This window comes from Triturus cristatus, chromosome 2_1 (genome assembly GCF_964204655.1).
Source record: "Triturus cristatus chromosome 2_1, aTriCri1.1, whole genome shotgun sequence".
Taxonomy (NCBI): Eukaryota; Metazoa; Chordata; class Amphibia; order Caudata; family Salamandridae; genus Triturus; species Triturus cristatus.
In genome coordinates this window covers 301502315-301524947 of record NC_140581.1, presented here as the reverse complement: position 1 = coordinate 301524947, position 22633 = coordinate 301502315, and the positions used below count along the sequence as shown (strand labels likewise).

General features: G+C 45.6%; 1 protein-coding gene across 1 annotated transcript in view; it reads right to left on the bottom strand.

Annotated features, from left to right (window-relative positions):
• The window catches only part of C7 (complement C7), a 571431-nt gene that overhangs the window by 438871 nt on the left and 109927 nt on the right, over positions 1-22633 (bottom strand). Inside the window, exons 6-7 of the mRNA XM_085631170.1 lie at positions 21594-21732; positions 21042-21179 (exon numbers count right to left, since the gene is read on the bottom strand). Of these exons, the coding sequence (XP_085487296.1) occupies positions 21042-21179; positions 21594-21732 (277 nt within the window). The remainder of the gene's footprint in view (positions 1-21041; positions 21180-21593; positions 21733-22633) is intronic.

Sequence of the window (22633 nt, the reverse complement as noted above, 5' to 3'; positions counted from 1 at the left end):
TACATGCCACTTTTGCTGGAAAAAGGTTGTTATGTTACAGGAAACATGGGCTACTATGGAACTGTGCGCCAACGGGTTCCATTGCTATAACACTCTGGCAACCAAATCTAGAATGGGTCGTCCCTCTGGAGGTTTATCTATCTGGGTCAATATCACCGTAGGAGGTATTACCAGGGTTATACCAACGTATAATCAGAATTTCCAGGCAATATTATTTACCCAGAAATTTAGTCTTTTCTTGGTTAACTTCTATAATAATGATTTTAGCTCTTCGCCAAACATACATTTTATAAATCTTTTTAAATTTATCACTACTTTGGAATCTAGGCACGACTTTGATGATACTAGCGGGCTTGTGTTGGGAGGAGACTTTAATGCTAAACTCAACGCGGCTTGTCCTTCCACGGAAGAAAGTAGCTCTGGTTCTGGGTGTCAAAAGGGTGTGGAATTGATCTCCTTTTTGAACTCACACAATTTGGAGAATGTAATCGACATAATGGCTAATTGTCTGTTAACAGCTCCCCTAGTACCCACATTCAGAGGCAGAGATTGTTTTTCAATTATCGATTATATTTTTATTTCTCCTGGGTTGGCTGACCGCATTAGTGAGGCCATAGTAATTCCTATGCCTCAAGGGGATCATAACCCCATTAAGCTTTGCCTAGAATCAATCCACCGCCCGGTATATAATAAGGAACGCGGAGCAAGGAACCTCTCCATATGTTCAAACAATCTTAGACTAAAATGGAGAGGCATTAACATTAAGGGGACTCTTCAGACACTGGTCAGAGATAATTTACCCCTTTTCCTTTCATGGTTGTCTGACCTTATTCCGAATCCCGAGGCAGTTGAGGATTTTGCTAAAATATGCTCAGCTTGCCGAGCCCAACTCATGACCTCGCGGTGCATAGTCTCGGTTGGCCCGAGATGGTTTGATCACGAGTGTTCTCTAGCCAACCGCGACTTGCGGCGTGTTTTATCTTCCTGCCCAAGGAACCCGATCGATGTAAAAAAAGCTAGGACTCGTTACAAATTGGCTATTATGAGAAGGAAGGAGGAGATCCTAGAAGAGCGTTGGGAGGTGTTAGCACGAACTGCTGATCGCGGAAGGGGGGACATCTTTTGGGGCGCGGTCAAAGACTTGCGATGCTCAGGCCAGATCCTGACCCCGATGGACTGCACCATTACTGTTGCAGCCTGGGTGGATCATTTCTCTAAGAATTACGCCGCCCCGCACTCAGAAACAGCAATTCCTGTATTTAACCACCCCCGCGGGTAGAAATATCATTATTGGAGGTGGAAGAAGCAATTACCCAGTGTGCGGGGAATAAAGCCGCAGGCCCGGATGGCCTCCCCATTGATATTATTAAATCCTATCCTGACTTGTGGGGCCCCCTCTTGTTGAACGTTTTTAACAATCTAACACTCACCTCTCCACCACCAACTTGGTCATCGAGCACAATAGTGCCAATTTTTAAGAAGGGAGACCGGTCCCAACCATCCTGTTATAGGCCTATCTCCCTTATTGACAACACCCTAAAAATATTAGGTAGAGTGTTATATAATAAAATCTTGACCTGGGCCGAGGATAACCACATCCTAGAGAGTTGCCAGCTGGGTTTTCGTAATAATGTTGGTACGGTAGAGCAATGCCTTAACCTCAACCTGATTTTGGGCAAATACACCGTAGCTCGCAAATCTCCAATTTACCTAGCCTTCATGGACCTATCCACCGCTTTCGACCTTGTTAATAGGTCGATGCTTTGGAGGGCCCTATTGCAATATGGCCTGGATGAATCTCTGGTTCATTTTTTGGCCTATCTGCATAGAGATCTGAAGGCCCGTATTAGGATTGGTCAAGGGGGTGAGGTGACTGATGTGGTTAGAGTGCAACGAGGGGTAAGACAGGGCTGTGTTTTAGCCCCTCTTTTATTTATCATCTATATTAATGGGCTACACAAGTCCCTGGCTTCTCTAACCTGTGATGTCCCCAAAATAAAGGGCAATTACCTCCCCGCTCTGCTATATGCAGATGATGCGGTCCTTATGGGCCGCACCCCCAACGCGTTACGCATCCTAGTGAAGGGTTTTGTTGACCATATGGACTCCTTGGACCTAAAGACCAATTTTAAGAAATCTTTTGTCATGTCCTGTGGCCCCAAGAAACGACACATTGGAAGCATCATTGTGGGGACAGAGAGACTGGGGTCTACCAGCAGCTTCCCGTACTTGGGAGTGGTCTTTGCTGCGAACAACTCCTGGAGTGGGCATATCGCCCACTCCAGGGGTAGGTTCTCAAAGGCCATTAATTCCATCCTAAGCCTCCCCCGACCTAAAAGGACGGGCGCATTGGCGGCCACATTAAAAATTTATACGGCCCAATGCGTTCCGGTTGCAACTTATGGAGCTGAGGTTTGGGGAACAGCTAGATGCCTGCACATCCTTGCAGAGGAAAATAGATTTTGTAGGAAGCTTCTTTGTGCCCCTATCTCCTCTCCCCATTATATTTGTCATAAAGAATTGGGGTTGCATTTCATTGAGGATTTTATTCGTGCTCGCCCTCCTCTTGTTTGGCTGGGCATTTGGAAAAACCCTACTGCTAAATTGACTTGGGACATCTTAGAGGATTGTCTATGTTGCGATAGAGGCATGTCCATTCCTTGGCTGTCCGGGGTGCAGAGCGCTCTCGGTAGTGTGAATTTTCAAACTGTTTTTTCCAATCCTACCACCACTCAGCTCCCACCCAAGTCCGCACTTAAACAAGCTGTCTATACACTGTAGAGTGAGGAAAGGGCTGTGAGAGAGTCCACTAAATCCAGTGTTACTAGATATCTTGCCCGTAATTTTTTAACCTATCCTATGCCCAGCTATTTAACCCTCCCAATGAGCCACTGGGAGCGAGGCCTTTTATTTCGCCTTAGGGCGGGCACCATCAAATATGCTCTGAGTTTTCCGCTATGGAACTATAACGTTCAAACTGTCGAGCCGTGCCCATGTGACTGCCGGAGTGACCAATCAACTTTACATTTTTTATTTTTCTGTAAATTCTATATCAAATATACTAAATGGTATTTTAGGTATTGTCTAGAATTGTGCCTACAGGTTTTAATTGCTTGTACTTGTTTTTATTCCTGTATCCACTTTTATGACTGTTTATATATGCAAAATAAAGTTTAGGATCAAATCGAATCGACTTGAGACAACCCTAAGCAGGGCAAGCAAGAGGGGTCAGGAATGAGGAAGGACAGCTCTAGCTGTGAGACATTTTGGTTGATGCAGGTAGGGTGAGTGGGTGCAAATGACAATGTATTTGCTATTTTAAAAAAATATATTTTTCTTTCTTTCATTCTTATATGACGCAGAAATTGTATTGGGCTCAGGCTTTTTAGATTTGGCTAGAGCCAGTGTTAGTGTTAGTGTTAACACAGGCCGTATTTCAAATATAGTAGGAAAGGGATTTGCATGATGTAACTCAATGACAAGTACAATAGGAAAGGGTTTTCCATTATGAACTCTGACAAATAAAATAGAAAGGACTTTCACACTGAAATTTCTGATCAATGCAATAAAGAATGGATTTCTTTAAAATTGTGAACTCTGTGACAAATACAAAACTAAGGGCAGTTATTTTTCATTTCCAATATATCTGTTGTAAGAAACTTGGTTATTGGTTGAGTAGGGTTGTAGGAAGCTAGCTTTCTATATAGTGTACCAAAATGAGGTACACCGGTCAGAGAGTCCAGGAAAGTCTTATTGGTTTATAGAAGCAAAAGTATAAAACCCAAATGCTCTCTTTTGTGGTAGTATAGGCGAGCAGTTTAGGCTTATTAGAGGGTAGTGCTAAGAATTTGTTGTATTCACAGAGGCAATTAATGAGGCACGCACTTAAAAATACATACGAGACTAATTTGGAAACAAATAACACATATTTCTACATACATTTCAACACCAAGAACTTCGGGATCAAGTAAGTACTTTACGAGTTATTGCTTTTTACAGGTCAGTAAAATGTTCACTTAAATGTATCTTTACGCGGCAATGTTTTCCTATGGGAAAAAAAGGCATACTCTGCATACAGTTACTTACATTAGGTTTCCGGGGGTGTACTTCAGTACGTAAGGTGGTAGGGGGCCAAGCTCCAAAGAACCACCAGCAGTAAGTCTTTATCTGCACTGGAGCGTCCGGGTGCAGAGGTGCTGGTCGGGTTGGTAGCTTTGCTCGCTACACCAAAGGAGAGAGGGGCGCCACCTAGAAACAGGCTGCAGAGAGGGACTTGGGACCAATTCCAGGAGCTCCCAACAGGGGGCTTGGTTCATAAGGGCCCTGGCAGCAAGGGAGCTAAGTCGGTTCGTGGAGACCCAGGCGAGAGCGCTTGGGTGCAGAGTGGTTACGTAGACTGGACTGGTGCGCCACGCACCCTCAGGGTTTTTGGTCCCGCCAGTTGAGGGGAAAAAAATTAGGAGAGCTGAGCCACTCTCAAAGTGGGTCTCTGCAATGCTGATGTTCCTCGAGGGCTGCTGGGTGTTGGAGTCATCGGTGTCCGGATTGGATGCAAAAAGGCCTTGGTGGCTGCCCAGGTATATGTGCTGTGCAGCTCTGGTTGGTCCTGATGTCTTCTCACCTGGTGGGGAGATGGATCTGACCTTTTGGAGCACAGAGACCTCTTCCTGGGTGGCTGCTGCATTGGTGGACCAGGGGGATGCAAGAGTGGTAGACCAGACTTTGCTGTTTGGTGCATGCAAGCTGCAGGGGAGTATCTCATCTACTGGAAGGGAGATTGTTGGCAATTTGAGAAGTGCTGGCAGCCCACCGTGGTTCTTGGCAGTTGTCAAGCAGCAGGGTAAGTTAGATTGTTGTGATTTTCAGGAAAGGTACTGGCAGGCAGGGTTTGGCGCCACAAAATCTTCAGCTGGTCCTCAGTTCTTGCTTTCTTTGTTCTCTTCTTTTTGTGTCCATAAAATTTGAGTTCCTGGTGTCAGGGGTGCCACCTAAAAGCTCAATGTAGGGGTGTTAAGGAGAGTGTAAGGTAGTAGCCACTGGGCTACTTACCTGTGGGGTGCCTACACCCCCTATAGGACAACTTCCTGTAGGGAGGGGGCTTAACCATGTCCCAGTGAATCTAATTTCACCACAAACCAAGATGGTGGTTTTCTACTTTTCGTGTTCACATCAGGCAGCCCACCTTTGGGATGTAATTAGTCTGATAGTGAACATGCCTCCTGACTGGCTAATTTTCCCATCTGTCTTGTTGCCAAATGGGCCCTGGGCAGAAGGTGGCATTTTCCCTGTATCAGGAAAGCCGGGGTCGCATATCAAAGGAGGCAGATGCCTTTGAAACCTCCTGCCTTGATCTGCTGATTAATAGCCATCCTGCTTGGAGGAGGTGACAATACCTCTGGCGAGAGCAGTCACTGTATCTGACCTAAGAGAGCATGGGCTCTCACGTGCAAGGGGTCAAAAACCTGTTTGCGGTGGCAGGCTGGTCTACACCAGTGAGCCAGTACATTAGAGGTTGGTAAGTTTTCAGGGGGCACGGTAAAGTGTCCTCTGGATGCATGTTTTAATAAATGCACTTCTAGCATCAGTATGGATTTATTAAGACTTAGGGGCTGATTACGAGTTTGGAGGTCCTCCTGTGAGACTGCCACCGGTGTGGTCACAGGAGGACCGCCAAGCCCATGGTGCACCTGACTGATGGATTCCGAGTTGAATCCAGGGCGGGCGGGCAGTGCGGCGGCAGTGTCACAGCGGCCGTCTGATAGGCTCATAGGAGAGCCTAACATGCAGACCGCCACCGTGACTGCGCCTACAGTACGTTCCTGCCCGGTATGGCATGCACCATGTAGTGCATGCCATACAGTGGAGGAACATAGCTGTAAGTATAGGGGGACACAACATTTGCCCCCCGCACGTACCCCCATGGACATTTTCACCCAGGGTCCCTGTTAGGGCCCCGAAACTTGCATGCCTGCTACCCTTTTCATGGCGGGCTCACCACCGTGGAATGGACGGCGGAAATGCAACTTGGAAAATGCTCAGTGGTGCCGGCATCAGCATCACCAGCATATTCCTGCCCCTTCACAGACCGCTACGGGATCCTGGCTGCCACACTCTGAATACGGCAAGCAGACACGCAGAGGTGGCGGTGGTCGAAACACCATTGCGAGTATGGCTCATGCACATATGTCCTCACATGTAATATAATACCCCCTGCCTTAGGGTTGTAAGGACTGTTGTATGGGTGTTTTTGCTTTTGTCTGCACCATTTCACGCAGCCTGCATGAGTTTGGTGGTGGGTCCCTTAAGGTGGCATAACACATGCTGCAGTCCTTAGGGGCCCTGTTGAGTACAGAGACCGTAGGTACCAGTGGTACTATTTACTAGGAACTATACTACTGTGCCTTGTCCTAACTGGCACTTGTTTGCCTTGATAGTGTGGCCTGCAACGTGTAGAGCCACAAGGATCATTCCAAGTTGGGTAAGGTGATTCTGCAAAGTGGAACTATTGACAGCAATATCATCAATATATGCTGCATTAAAAGTCTACAGCCCAGCAAGGATTTTATCAACCAACCATTGGAAGGTGGCAGTGGCATTCCTCAACCCAAATGGCATAGCAGCAAACTGGAAATGTTCCTCTGTGGGTCAAGAATGCTGTATTTTCATTTGCTTCTGGGGTCAGACCAATCTGCCAATACCCTGCTCTCAAAAAAGGTACTGAGAAATTTTGCTGCCCACAATCGGTCAATCAACTCATCAGCTCTTGGAATAGGGTGCACATCTGTCTTAGTGACAGCAATGAGACCTCTATAGTCCACAGGGATCCTCAGCTCTGATTTCCCACCCTTGAAATGAGGCTTAGGGTACTAAGAACACTTGACTAGCCCAGAGATTGTCAGAGGGCTCAATCACCCTTAACTCCAGCGTCTTACTTATTTCAGTCCTGATGCTTTCCTTAACTTGATCAGACTGTCTGTAGATTTTGTTCTTGACCGGAGTGATATCTCCAGTGTCCACATCATGGGTACACCAGTGTGTGTGGCCAGGGATAAGGAAAAAGAGCCCAGCATACTTCTCCAGGACATGCCTACAATCATCTTGCTTTTGGACTGAGAGGGTGTCTGAGAAGACAACTCCTTCCGCTGACCCATCTTTCAGGCTGTAGAAGAGGAGGTCAGGGAGAGGTTCACTCTCTGCTTCCTGATTCCCATCAGTGACCATCAGCATGGCCACATCAGCCCTGTCATAGAAAGTGGTTTACGTGGATGACCCTGTGAGGGCTCCTGCATGTGCCTAGGTCAACCAAGTAGGTGACCTCACCTTTCCTTTCAAGGATAGGGTAGGGACTACTCCACTTGTCCTGGAGGGTCATAGGTGTCACAGGCTCCAACACCCATACCTTCTGACCTGGTTGGAACTCCACCAGTGTAGCCTTTTGGTCATACCAGAGCTTCTGGAGTTCTTAACTGGCCTCAAGCTTTTTGGTTGCTTTGCCCATGTACTGAGCCATCTTTGTATGTAGGCCAAGCACATAGTCCATAATGTCTTGCTTAGGCTCTTTGAGAGGTCTCTCCCAGCATTTCATCATTAGACATAGTGGCCCCCTTACAGGATGCCCAAACAGTGTTTCAAAAGAAGTAAAGCCCTTCTGTGGCACCTTTCTGTTGGGCAAAAGCAGGCATGGCATTCCCATGGTCTTACTTTCCATGGTCTTGTTGAATATCTCAACTGCACCATTGGTTTGTGGGTGATATTGCTTGGTAAACTTGTATGTCACCTCACACTCAGCCCACATGGCTTTTAGGAAGCCAGGCATGAAGTTTATACCTCTGTCTGACACCACCTCCTTAGGAAAACCCACTCTAGTAAAGATACTGATGAGGGCTCTGAAAACTGAAGGAGCCATGACAGTCCTAAGGGGAATTGCCTCAGGATACCTGGTGGCATGATCCATTACCACCAGTATAAATCTGTTTCCTAATGCTGTTTGAGAGTCAAGGGGACTGACTATGTCAATCCCTACCATATCTAAGAGAACCCATACCACTGGAAGTGGGATTCAGGGGGGTTTTGGGTGGTTATTTGTCTTGCCACTGGTTTGACAGGTAACACAGGAGTTGCAAACCCCCTTCCCCTTCTGGGGCATCCCTGGCCAGTAGAAGTGGGTGATTAACCTACTCCAGGGTTTTGTGTGGTCAAGATGCCCAGCTAGGAGGATGTCATGTGTTAGAGAGAGTAAGACTCTCTGTAGTGCTGAGGAACTACCACTCGCCTGGTGGCACCAGATTTGGGGTCTCTGGCCTCAGTATACAGGAGTCCATCCTCCCAATAGGTCCTGTGGGAGCCACTGACATCTTCCTTTTCTTGGCCACCAGCTTGCTGTTTAAGGTTTTTTAAGAGTGGGACAGGTCCTCTGCCCCTGGCACAGCTCTTCCCTAGAGGGTCCCCCTAGGCCTAGGAGCTCTACCGTGTAAGGCCCAAATTCCTGGGGCTTAGTTCGCTATGCAGCTGATAGGTCTTCTCTCTGAGAAAAAGGGAACCTGCGATTGTGGCTCTTCAGAAGTTGGTTTCCCAGACTTTTTACCTTTTCTTTTCGGATGGTTGGACCAATCTTCCAAGCCCAACTCTTCTTTTTCACCCTGGGCTTTGCTTTGTGCTTTGGTTTTTAGGTACACATATTCAGAGATTTCCAGCGTGGCTGCATGAGGCTTGAGCTCTACCTCAGGCCATACTGAGGTCTCCAGATCATTCCCTAGCAGACACTGTACTGGAGTTGCAGAAGACACAGCCACCCTCTTTAGGCCAGTAAGCCCTTCCCATTCTATGGACACCATAGCAATGGGATGGACTTTAGTCTGGTTATCAGCATTGATTACTAGATAGGTCTCTCCAGTCAAATACTGCTCTGGGGATCAGTTTCTGAGTCACCATAGTGACACTTGCTCATGTATCCCTCAGTGCTTCCACTCTAACCCCATTAATATGTGGCTGTTGTCTGTATTTTTTCAGATTACTGGGCCAGACAGCATGGAAGCTACATCCATCCCACCCTCTGAGACTAAAGTGGCTTCAGTGTGCTCTCTGACCTGGTCAAGTCACACCAAGGATTCCATCTGGAGACTCACCACCCCAGTGGTAACTTGTGGTGCACTAGAGGAAGTCTTTTTGGGACAGAAATAGTCCCCAGTTCGGTGTCCATTGACTTTACAATTAAAAAAACCAAGCCCTTTTGGGATCCCAATTCTTACCCGGGTACCCACCCTTGGATTGGGAAGTGTCTCGAGCTCACCTTCCTAAAAAGATTTTTGGGGGCCTTTAGAAGACTCTTTACCTTTTTTCTTAGACTGTCCCACATCTTTCCCTTTGGGGGTTAGCAAACCCTTTCTTTTGGTCACCCCCTCCATGAGACTTTTTGGACACCCTAGTCTTGACCCAATGGTCAGCTTTCTTTCCCTACTCTTGGGGAGAAATCAAACTAAGGTCCACCAGGTATTCAGCACATATTCAAAAGTATAGTTACTCAACAGATGCTCTTTCATAATTAAATTATAAAGCCCATCATAATCTTGCACTAGGGGTGTAACTAGCCTTATAGTGAATACGCCTCCTGACTAGATAATTTTCTCACCTGTTCTGGTGACAAATGGGCCATGGACACTGGGTTGCATTTCCCCTTTCTGGGGGAAGCTGGGGTCGCATATCATAGGTGGCCGAGGCCTTTGAAACCTCGTGCCTTGATATGCTGATTACTAGCCATCCTGCTTGGAGGAGGTGACAACACCTCCAGCCAGAGCAGGCATTGTTTCTGACCTCAGAGCATGGGCTCTCACCTTCAGGGGGTCAGAAACCTGCCTGTGATGGCAGGCTAGTCTAGGCCAGTCACCCAGTACACTAGAGGCTGGTAGGTTTTCAGGGGGCATCTCTAAGGTGCCCCCTGGGTATATGTTTTAATAAATCCACTACTGACATCAATAAGGATGTATTAAGACAAAATGTTTGAGATCAAACACCATAGGTTTCAGTGAAGCCATCATGTAGCTGGGGAACTCGTAATGACTAGTGCCCAGTACATGTTCTCAAGATGGCTTCCCTGTTCACTTGTACTATCCAGCAATTGGAGTAGACAGCACAGGGGCTTATCTTCTCATGCAGATATGTCATCACATGTAATAAAATGCACCCTGCCTTAGGGCTGTAATGCCTGCTGTATGGGTGACTTACATATATTTCATGCAGTGTCTGGGCACATGGTACACAGGGTGTGTGCAATGTTGTGTTTTCACTTTTGTCTGTGCCATTTTACACAGCCTGCAATAACAGCCTGTGTCCGAGGAGGGGGCGTTGTCGTATTTATGCCGCTGGACTGAGTAGGGATGAAGATTTCTACCTTGAGAGTTTGATCCTTATTTGTAAGTCAAAAATCTCAAATAGATGAAGCTGCAGGCTCTAGCTGACAAAGGCTCCACGAGGCCGGATAATCTTTCCGGGTGATCTGGATGAAGATGATTTGTTGCTAAGGAGAAGAACGTAGCAGGAGCTACTCGGAACTCAGTCTGTCTATCGGTGCACATCAGGCCAATCGGTGAGCAGGTTGGTCCCAGTCTCCTTTCAGTTCTCAGGCCACATTTTGGTGAACAAGTCCCCAGTTTCAAGTTTTGACAGTTGGAGCCCCTTTAACACCGCTTCCTAGGGTCCCGGACTGGCTGGGCACCACTTGGGGTGTCAGTACTCACTCAAGGCAGAGGCTAGGTCCAGGTTTCAAGGTCTCTGGGGCTTGTTATGTCCCGGTAGCTCACACAGGAGGCCAGCCATCAATCCGCTGAAGTCACTCTGGTAGTCCTTGGTTCAAGCAGCAAGTCAGGCCTCAACCAGAAATGCAGGCCTCAAGCAGCAGGGCAGTCCTCTGGAGTACAATGCAGTCCTTCTGTTGTCTTCCACATGTCCAGGACTGAGCCGAAGAGTTGGTCTGAGGGTCCAATAATCATACCTGGTGCTAGCCTTTAAAGTGTGACAAACTTGTAGGCTACCCTCCCATCTGGTTCTGGAAATGTACTTCCTTCCCCTGCCCAAGCTCCAAGTGCTCTAGGGTGAAAAAAGCCTGGTGTCAGGTTCATTTGTGAGTGTGCTAGAGGCAGCCATTTTAAATGTAAGTGGAACAGAGAACAGCTCCGCTCCACCCATCCTGGCATGATGACCCACCCTTTTTAGCACCTAGTCCCTATTTATCTTTCTGAGACGACGACACAAAGGCCAACTGCCAAGCTATTCACAGTCATGTGACTCAGGACAGAGGTTACAGGTACCAAATAGATAATATGATGGCAACTTTATAAAAGTGCCATCTTCAGAATTGTGACTTTAAATCTAAAAAGAGGTTTTTATATGACAATTTATTTGAGACCAAACATGACTCTTCGATCTGTCCCCAAACAAAGGTTAGCATTTATTAAATGTTATCCGATGGGAGAGGTAGGCCTTACAGTAGTTAACAAGCATTTGCAATGCAATAGGTCTTGCATTTACGCAAGTTTGAGCTATTGGTATTGTAAATGACAATGCCTTTTATTTATATTTTGGTTTTTAAAACATAAATAAAAGGCACTGTCATTTACAATGCTAATAGCTTAAACTCTCGGAAATGCGAGACCTATTGCATTCCAAATGCTTGTTTTGTAAAAGCGGCATGTGAAAGCGCACATGGCGCGCTGAAGGTTGCAGGAAAGCATGTAGTGCCTGCAGTAGGATAAACCATTAAAGAAAATAGTGCTTACAGAGTAAATAAGACGTACCATGTAACAACCGAAGTAAAAGGGCCAGTCCTCATGGGAGGTTACAAATAAAGACGAGGCGGTACTAAGAGGGACTAACAAGCCTATTAACAAATCAGAAGCCAGCATTTAGGAAGGACAATGACACAAGCAATGATAAATATGGGCGGAGAGTGGGCGGGGCTTCAAGTCCATACTCCAATACAGCATGGCTCGCAGAGCAGCGCATGTGCGCTGACTCAGGCTTGACCTAAAAATGCTCTATGTACCATGAGATAGACAAGTAACCTTCCAGATACAAGTCGGCTAAGAGCACAAACTGAAAAATGTCTAGCTATCCTGCTTAGTAACCATCTAAAGCATCTTTAACTAGGTCTTCCTTCGCAGTTACCTTTCCTTGCCTCCACGTAGTTGTTTTGCTTTCAGTATTACATTCATGACCCACAACCATGGAAACATGGCTTCTCGTAGCGAATAATATTTCTGCCACGAAAGAGCCACGAAGCAGTCAACCTGATACCGTGTTCTAATATTCGGCCATCTGTAGGAAATCAGTTTAGATGCTTAAGGCTCAGTGGTGTAGCTTCAAAACATTATAACTCCTGTTCTCACGAGAAAAAAAGAAGACAGCGAGACATGTAGTTTTGTGCGTGGAAAGCAGGGAAAGGCAAAGCACACAGATATAAGAGGCTGGTACAGTGAAATGACTGCATTGGGTATATGTGCCTATGTCACGAAGGAGAGGGAGCCAGAGAGAAGCTGGAGGGAAATAGACAGGGAGAGGCCGAAGAAGGTGCAAGTCAGAGGGATGTGTGGGCAGTAGGGAAGTTAGAGGGGGAAACAGAGGGGGAGAAAGACAAAAAAAGAGAACTAAAGGATAGGTGGGAAGACAGAGCGGAAAGACAGATGGATACATATGCAATGTGTCTAAGAGTTAGAGAGGGGGAGAAATAAAGTAGGGAGAGAAACAAGGTATGGATGTAAAGAATGGAAGAAGGCAGACACAGAGGTGAACTGAGAGAGAGAGCGCAGAAAGAGTGAAAGAATGAATTAAACTGAAATGGCGATGGAGAGAAAGAAAAGGACAGAGACTGAGTCACAGAGAGGGCTGCCCACCAGAGACAGATAGAGGTGCAAAGCCGGGGAACACCATATACACACAAACAAGAGTCACAGAGATAAAGAGTGACATGGCCAGATACACAGACAGAAGTAGGGACAGACACGAAGGGCAGAGAGACAGAAGAAAATGAAAGAGACCGCAAGAGGGCAAGTGAGGCTTGAAGAATGAGATAGGATAGTGGGAGGGTGCCAGTGAGAGATGAAAAGAGATACAAGATAAAAAAAAGTCAAAGAACAAAAACATACAATGAAGTGGAAGGGTGCAAGGTTGACGAAGCATAGCAAGCGTTTCACCACTCTGATGGGAAGGCGAGGCCCACCTGAGATTACAAGACAGCCCCCTGTCTTTAGGGACACCGGGGTCCAGTCATGCTTCTTCCTTTCACAAATTATTGTTTTCCGGAGTGTTGGGCCAATTGGTTCTACTGAATTGAAACAAGATACTAGCTCGCAGAATGCATTACATTGTCAAAGAAAAACATATTACATGACATCAAGAATTTCCCGTAAGACACGAGGTTACCCTGTAACTTTATGAGGACTCCAAGGAGTTGACTAAAAGTGCTGTCACGTTGTCTACTGTTTAACTTACAACACCCCAGATGGTGTGAATTGTTGCCTAAAAGAGCCCATAAAGCCTCGAAGTAAGGGCTTTTAAATACACCGGTCAGGAAACAGGTAGGCCGCATCGTGTCACAGCGACATAGAGTAACAGGGTTCATGTGACGTTGTGTAACAGGGTTTTTGTATTCTCACCAACTGACACGCATGTTTTGTCGTGTCAAAGCACAGGGGCATATCTTAACAAGAAAGGTTGGGATGTACCCTTCTCACATAACTGACATTTTACATACAGGCTTCAATATCCCCAAGGCGCACCTAGGGAGGGCCTTCACCTTCAACCATTCTTAAGGGGCTTCTCACAAAGTAAGTAAAACACAGTACTCTATGGGGTTTTCGAGGCAAAAGATCAGGCAAGGACTTAAATGTAAATTTACTGATAGCAATGCAGTATTTCATGCTGGTATTTAGCCCATGTCTACGTACACCTAATGTTGACAGGTATGGGAACCTAGGCAAAGGGAGAAAAGGTAATGTGCCCAGGATCACACAACCGTGCAACGTGGGAAAAGATCATATAAGAACTCTCCCTCGCCTGTATCAAATGCAGGCCCAGGGACCCGAGCTCACCTCACTTATGAGATCCAAAAAGGGCAAAACACCATCTGGTTTTGCTTACGTCCCTGGGCAGAGAGGGCTAATGCCTTAGAAGTTAGTACCAGATTCTTTTGGAGCAGCACCAAGACTGAATTATATGCAACTGGTCCTTTCCGTAATGGCACCAACTAGCTATAAAAAGATGGAATGGAATTCGATCATAGTGATGATTAGAAGTGTAAACTGGACAGAGCAGTTCCACTCTTCGTGTGTGCGCCGTCTGGTGAGTCATCCCACTACAATATATGTCCTTCTGCTATGCCTCATATACAACTGTGCACACTGAAGCAGCTTGGTGGCATATTAATACAAAAAACATAGCGGTTTGCTGAAACGTAATGGTAATTGTAATGGTTTTCCGAATCGATTGTTCGTGCCTGAGCGAGGCGGGCATGATTGCGAGGCAGTGCAGACGACGAAATTGATGAGAGGCGCCGGACGTGGATGAGGTTCAGGTGCCTGAAAAGTCAGGTTGGACCTGAAGCCTAAGGCTCGAAACCTGACCTGACTTGAGCCGAACCGAGACTGCAAGATCGGCAGCTGGGCAGTGTGTCTGCTCGGGGTGGCACGTGGCTGAGCGGCATGGTGGGGCGTGGCACATGTGGTAAGGCACAGTCTGTACAATCTGTCTGTTTAGTTGTGCCGCGCCACGTACTTAGCAGCACGTTGCGCACAGAACTGCACCTCCCCGAGCGGCGTGTCAGGATTACCTTTGGGGGAAGCGGCACAATCCCGGCACACTGTGAGTGCAGCCACCATTAGTGGGGGGCTGCAGAGAGCATGCCCTGGTGACTCCACGGAGGCGTCCCATCTAGGTGTGGGTGCAGCGTGTGGTGACAGCAGGAAGCTCCACTCAAAGGAATCAAAGGAAATCACCAGAGATGCCGTGCGCGAGGAAAAGGAAAATAAAAGTGAAAGCACACACATTTTCCTGAAACGCCGGGAGCGAAAGACACCGTGCGCGTGCACAGCTCCTGTCCGGGCAGACACGGCGAGCAGGCGACAGGGAGGTAACAAAACATGCCTCCCTGCCAATGAAAAGCGCGCATATTTGCCCAGTGCCAACCAGAAGCATGGGTGGAGTTTCCACCCTACCTTCCAAGCTTAAGCGACGACAATAGATCTTGCTAGGAGCGACAGCGCATGCGCTGTGTCGCTAGGCGAGACCTAAAATGGAGTTTAAGAGTTTTTTCACTAACAGGACATGTGCAGCTTAAAAACGCATGCTCTACTTTTTTAATATGATGCACCCTGCCCTATGGACTGTTTAGCACCTACCTTGGGGCTGACATATGTATTAAAAAGGAAAGTTTAGGCCTAGCAAACATTTTATATTGCCAGGTCGAATTGGCAGTTTAGACCTGCAATACAGGCTGCCATTGCAGACCTGAGACATGTTTTAAAGTAGTGGGTGCCACAATGAGTACAGCAGCCCCACTTTCAGCAGTTAATTTACAGTCCCTGGGTACATATAGTACCATATACTACAGATTCATAAGTAAATTAAACGTGACAATCAGTTGAGGGTCGATTCTACCAGGTTTTAAGGACTGAGCACAAGCACTTTAGCACTGGCTAGAAGTGGTAAAGTGCACAGAGTCCTTAAGCCAAAGAAACTAGTTTCAGCAAACAGAAGGGGAAAGGGAAAACATTTGGGCGAAGACCACACCAAAGGCTGCCAGGTCTAACACATGTAATTTAATTAAGGGAGACAATTTAAGAGGAGTTGAAGGCCTTATTCTTTCCACACTACAACTCTGCCCATTCTTGCCTTTTCTGGGGCTCTGGTTTATTCCCCCATCTACCCCCTTGCCTTTACAGGAATTGTCCTACTATCATTTTAGAGTGGATTTCTCTCTACATTATTATGTTTATAAACTTCACTCTGCTTGGAGATTTCAATTTTCGCTGTGTCAATCCAATCGCTCCTCATATAGGAATCTTCTTAAAGGTGCTGTCTAGTCTTAACCAAGGTAAGTACATTTCCTGCTCACAGAGCAGGTCACATGTTGGACTTCATTTTTTCAACTCTGAGGCTTTCTCTGTTGGAAAGCCAATACCTTTTCCATGGACTGATCATTTTGCACTTCCTTGGCAATTGAGCGTTCCGCAAGCTAGGTCTAGAACCTGGTTTAAGGTTACAAAAGAAAACAAGGAGTCAGTGCTGAGCTCTATCTCTCAATGCTGGACAGATGAGATCCTTGATATCCACCGCTCTGAATATCATTACTGCCCTCGGGATTAGGAAACCTAGAAGGAGGACTTCTATGTTCCTTGGTTTACTGAGGCTCTGGCAAAGGAAAAACATAAGTGCATATTTCTAGAAAGAAAGTGGAGATTTGCCAATGAGCCATAAGTAAAGGTTATTAATAAACAAGCCTTCAGAGACTGTCAGAGATCTCCGAAGTCCGCATGTGATTCCTACCATGCTAAGGAACTTCAGCTAATTCCTCCAAACTGATTTTTACCATTGCAAATTCTTTTTTTATCCTCTTAGCTGTAATCAAATCATTCAGACCTCACAAGAATTATGGGACAATTTATCCTTGTTTTTTGTACGACAAATTGCTGACATCAATACAAAATGTTGATGTTCATCCGTTCTTGAAGAATTTGTTATGATAGAAGAGCTGGAGGTTGGCCCCTTGACACATACGTTGTTGGCTTTCACTCCAATCTCCCTAGCTGAGGTCAAGACTTGCCTATCAGTTTGTTTCTCAGGTTCTTATTTTGACCCATGCCCTGAACAAATTCCTAATCTGGTCATAGATCAAATCTGTGCCTACTACTGCAAGCTCATGGACACCTCCCTTGAGACAGGTTTGGTCCTCTCATTCTGGAAAGTTGTAATGATAAGGTCTTTGTTGAAGGTATTACATAAATGCTTTACATATTGCCCTAAATTAAGCCTTCTGCCTTGTCATAGCTACAATGGAGTTGCGCTCAGGTTAATTTAGTGACTTTTAGGGAATACCATGACCAGGGTTGTGGTTGTTCCTCAAGGTGGGTAGTCACCCACCCCAAATAAAAATCTAGTTTCTTAACGTACATTCTTTCAATTCCCAAAATTACTAGATTGGTTCAAAAAAATATCACTGGGTTAGGTACAGTTGTTGGAATGGGTGCATACGAGGTCAATGAATGCCATGATATGTGCAGGCCTGATAATGGCAATATCAGTAAATACAATGCAATCGTATGCTATAGCCTGTGCCCACCCAACCGCGACAATGCCCATCAATGCAATGTCAAGGTATCCCCTAACTTGTGCCCACACAGCAGGGCCGACATCAGCAATAATGATACCAATGTATGTCATAATCTATGCCTGTATCATAATATTATTGTTGTCAATAGGAATAATGTCAATGTACCTTCAGACCAAAGCAAACATAACTTCGACAACACCAGTAAGAACTATATCAATGTGCAAGATGACAACTGTATGCCTAATATTGGTAATGTTGATAAAATAATGATACTAGTGGCTGCCATATTATTCTTATGAGTTCTAATGAACTCACATCATTGCTGTCAGATTTACCCATGGTGACTTACCCATCAACCCTGAGTCAGAGATAAGTGGTAAGGCAGGTCCATCAAATCATGCCCACGCTTATCAGGTGCCAGGTGGGGTCCCAAAATTACAGGCAAACACGCACCCAGGGAAAACCCTGATCGATTCCACAGACAGATATTTGCACCACAAACAAGTCCGAGCGAGGTAAGTGTCCCCAATCAATCAATCAATCAATCAATCATAGCATTTGTAAAGCGCGCTACATACCCGTGAGGGTCTCAAGGCACTGGGGGGGAGCTTCTACTGTTCGAAGAGTCAGGTTTTGAGGAGTCTTCTGAAGGTCAGAAGGTCAGAAGGTCTGCCGTAGGTGGGTGGGGATGTCTTGGCGGCGAGGTGAGAGAATGATCTGCCACCGGCGGTCACTCTTCGGATGCGAGGGACGACGGCGAGGGCGCGGTCTGCGGAGCGGAGCTGGCAGGTGGGAGTATAGAGGCTGAGTCTGCTGTTGAGGTACGCTGGTCCTGTGTTGTGGAGTGCCTTGTGTGCGTGGGTGAGGAGTTTAAAGGTTATCCTCTTGTTGACAGGGAGCCAGTGCAGGTCTCTCAGGTGGGGTGTGATGTGGCTGCGGCGCGGGATGTCGACGATCAGGCGTGCGGAGGCGTTCTGGATGCGTTGGAGCCGTTTCAGGAGTTTGGCCGGGGCTCCTGCGTAGAGTGCGTTTCCATAGACCAGTCTGCTGCTGACGAGGGCCTGGGTGACCGTTCTTCTCGTTTCGGTGGGGATCCACTTGAAGATCATGCGAAGCATGCGGAGGGTGTTGAAGCAGGAGGAGGAGACAGCGTTGACCTGCTTCGTCATGGAGAGGGTAGAGTCGAGGATGACCCCTAGGTTGCGTGCATGGTCGGTGGGTGTTGGGGGTGTTCCTAGTGCAGTTGGCCACCAGGAGTCGTCCAAGGCCAAAGAGGTGGATCCGAGGATGAGGACCTCAGTCTTGTCCGGGTTCAGCTTCAGTCAAAGCCAAAGGCTTGCATTCCTCAGAAATAACACAAAATTAGATACCACATGTAGATAGGTACACTCAATCAATCAGGACACGACTTGCATACCACACATAGTGATCTCGAGCACCTCACACTGGACACCTGGGCACATACACACATAAGCCCACATTAGCTCTTCCTTAGGTCAAGAGCCATCTATGTCCTTATCAGATGTCCACATGTGATTGATTTACCACGATGATGCTCTTTAGGAATGTAGAGAACATTTTATTGTACCTCATGAACTCTATAAATTGGCTGCCAAAACTTTGTATATCGAGAGATTTTGAGCAGAAGTATTCTGTCCAGGCTCTCCCAGCTGCAGTGTTTAATTAAACCAACCTGTTCCTGTTTTTCCAAAGGCCTCTTCTCTTTTCATTTATGTAAGGCAAATTCATGTCCGAGCACAGTGACTCCTATTTAACAATATCACAGAAGGTCACAAAATAGAAACACCTGGGGAGTGTTGTTGATTACATATGGAATGATTTGTTATTTGTATGCCTATTGAATATTTGCTTTACAAGCTAAACTGTGATTGAAAATTGCTACCATTTTCCTTCCCTGGGAGTGAGTATGGCAATTGCCTTTAACGTTGTATTTAAATACAGCAATACAATCCAAATTCATTGCATTACAGTGTTAATTAACCCTAATTCAATGCCTTCTCTAATTGCAGATTTATGTATTTGTTATATTCAAGAAAAGTGACAGAAATGCAAACAGTTTACAGACTTTTCAATAAAATTCTGACAAATAATATTTTTGTTTGCCCATTCTATTTAATGATTAGGTTCTAGCTTTCTTGTCTTAACTTTATTTTTAATTATTAGGCACATGATAGCAGACCAATACCTATTATTTGACTGCAGGAATTAAGGGGCAAATCAGCAAGCTGGCGATGACAAATTATCGCCGCTTTAGCGTCAGTTTTCGGACGAAAAGCGGCGATAATTTTATCGCTTAATCATCAAGGTCACGCTAACGCCTGATTCCTTGCTTTAGCTCCCTTTCCCATAACGCCCACCTTTGCATCTCTAATGAGATGCAAAGTGGGCGTTCCTTCCCAAGATAACTGGAGAAATGTCGCTAACTGACATTTCTCCAATTAACAAGGGAATCGCTAACAGGCATAGCGATAAGAAAAGTAGCGTTAACCACAGTTAATGCTACTTTCCTTACGCCTGCTTTCACCCTGACTTAGCCATTATATCCAATGTAAGGTGGATATAATGGCTAAGTATGCCCTGCCTTATCAGCAAGCTATCGCTGGATTTCCAGCGATAATCTCACTTTTGGCTGTTAGCGCGAGGAATTTTATCGCTTTTGAGATAAGCGTTGCTGATAGCACGCTATCTCAGCGATAAAATTCCGCGATAGCCAGCGACAATTATCCTAGCGCTAAGTGCGCTTAGCGATAATTATCGCCGGCCCTTGCTGATATGCCCCTAAATCATTTAACAGCTCAAGCAATCCTGTGGAATCCTACCATATATTTCCCTTCATTTGTATTTGGCGGCATAATTAATATCGAGCCAGACTTTTCCAGCAATGTATCCAGTTTATTGGAATATCAACATGATTCTACAATAAAACCGAAAAGCACATCCGTTCCTTCCAAATTAAGTGAACTAGCTTCCTCCTTACTTAGATTATGGCTACCTATAGGAGCTAAATCTAGGTTTTGGCTACTTTGTATGTGCTTGAGAAGGACAACTTATTTTTCCCGGAGTTTTATATAGCGCAAACTTGACCCAAAGGTATCGGGTATCAGAACGCTTTATAAGAGCACCATAGCTTACACAAGAACACATTAATTTTTTTTGTTAGGCACGGGGCGATTAAGTGATTTGCCAAAAATCACAGGATGTTGAGCATCTTGCCGAGACTCGAACCCACGTGCCCAGATTTGAGCTCGACCACACTAGCCATTAGGATACATCCTCTCACCTTACCCTAGTAATGCAAAAGAATGCAGTAGCAGTCCGTGGAGGGAGTGACGGTGGGGCAGTGAGGCGGGGGAGGGGCAGGGTGGTGAATGTAAACACCGGAATATGGATGACCCGAGGTAAGTACACATTTAAATAAGTAAAACGAATTTCGTTGCGCGCGCTGCATCGCAAAATGCGCGCAAAGGAATTCGTTTTACTTAATAATGCATAACATTTCTGGGTATTGCAGGCATATATTATTTGCTACTGATTCTCCAGTAGTGTGATCATGTTTGTAAATCAGGCAGTTAACATGCGCATGATGTTTTTTTACATTTCTCTTTTGTGGGTAGAAAAATAATTTCAGTTCGTATTCACAATAGAAAGGTTTGAAAGTAGAGAGCATTTTAGTGATAAATAACTCAAATAAAATCAATCCCACCTTATCCTTTTTGTCGGTGTTCTGCCAGGAACTATAACTTCGATCCCCATAATTTGTCGTCACTTGTTCTGTGCTTGTTTTGAAATAAGACCAGCTGCTATTGTAGAATTCATATGAGAAATCATTCTTGACTTCAACCTGTTGCAAAAGATGGAATGGAAAATCAGGTAAAACAGCAGCAGAGAATACAATATTGCTAATGGCCAAACTACTTCCCTCCACTTATTGTGATTGACAACATTTAGCACCTTTTTGACTAGGTAAAGTAGTCAATAATATCCCTAAAAACGGAAGAGGAAATGGTGTGAAAGTCTGCTATTTTAGGGACACAAAACTAGAACGGAAACACACCCTATGCAAAAGTTATTCAATTCATTTAAAACCTGCAATAGATTTCTATGTAATATGTTTTTTTCTCCAATGTCTGCCATCTCTCATTAAACATTTAAAAGAAAAAAGAGGACATTGGTCTGCACAATGCACAAAAATATCAGTATGAAGTTGCTGTTACAAAATACATTATTAAGATAAACAGCACTGAAAGAAAAGTACCTGAAATGTATACGAAAGTACGCTCTCACTTAGTCTGTAGTACTCTCGAGTGTCTCCGTTAAACACTAGTCTGCACTGTCCACCAAAGCTTTTAGTGTGAATGACACCACTCCTGGTCTCACCAGTTACAACATCAAACCTGAACCACAAAAAAATGTTGTCATTAGTACAACAAACAATTACATTTAATATACATGTACATGTTCTGAATTATATGAGAGGGTGAAAAAAAAGCCAATTTTTGGATCCTATTCAATGCATCTGCCTGGTGTCGGGCTGACCTATATAAGGCAGTGCCTCGTGGGCTGGTCTGGCAGGTCAGTGTGTGGGCCATTTTGTTAGCAGTTTATTGACCTGTTTATGGTCAGATGCACCTGATTTTACTATTGATTTCTCTGATATTACCACAAGCATTGCCTGCAGCAAACTAAAAACATGTAGTCTGCCAGACCTTTCAAAACACCTATACAGCGTTTCTTTAAAAGTTCAAAACTGCCCTGGTTTCCAAATGTGGGCCCCTTTTTCAGCTATCTGGTTCGCTAATTGGGGTCACTTTTATTTTGGCGCCTTTGCCTATTTTTCCCAAATCTGACCGTGTGCCTACCTTATAAGATTTCTAGTTGTTCTCTGGTTGAGTTCATGTCTTGGTGGCCGATTGACATCCTGCTAGTTGAGGTGTCAGTGGAGGAGGATATCCTTTAGCTGTCTCTTGAGCGTTAGAAGGAGGGGTTTGTCCTGATGGAGAAGTGTGGCTCAATGGTTAGAGCGGCAGACCCTGATGCAGAGATCTGGCCCGGGACCAGGATTCAATTCCCGCCTCGGCGGGTCTTGGGCTCAATTTCCTCGAACCTGATATTCCGCCTCGGTGCCTATCCTAATCATGGGTCCCACTCTGCAACTCTGGGCAATAGCTTGCTTAATCTCCACAACGGCCCCAAAAGCGCTGGGATGCCTGGCTTCACCTTGGGGGTGCCCAGGAGTGGACATATCACAGGGAAAGGCCAGGAAGGGTTCCACAGCGGTATGAGTAAAAGCGCCAG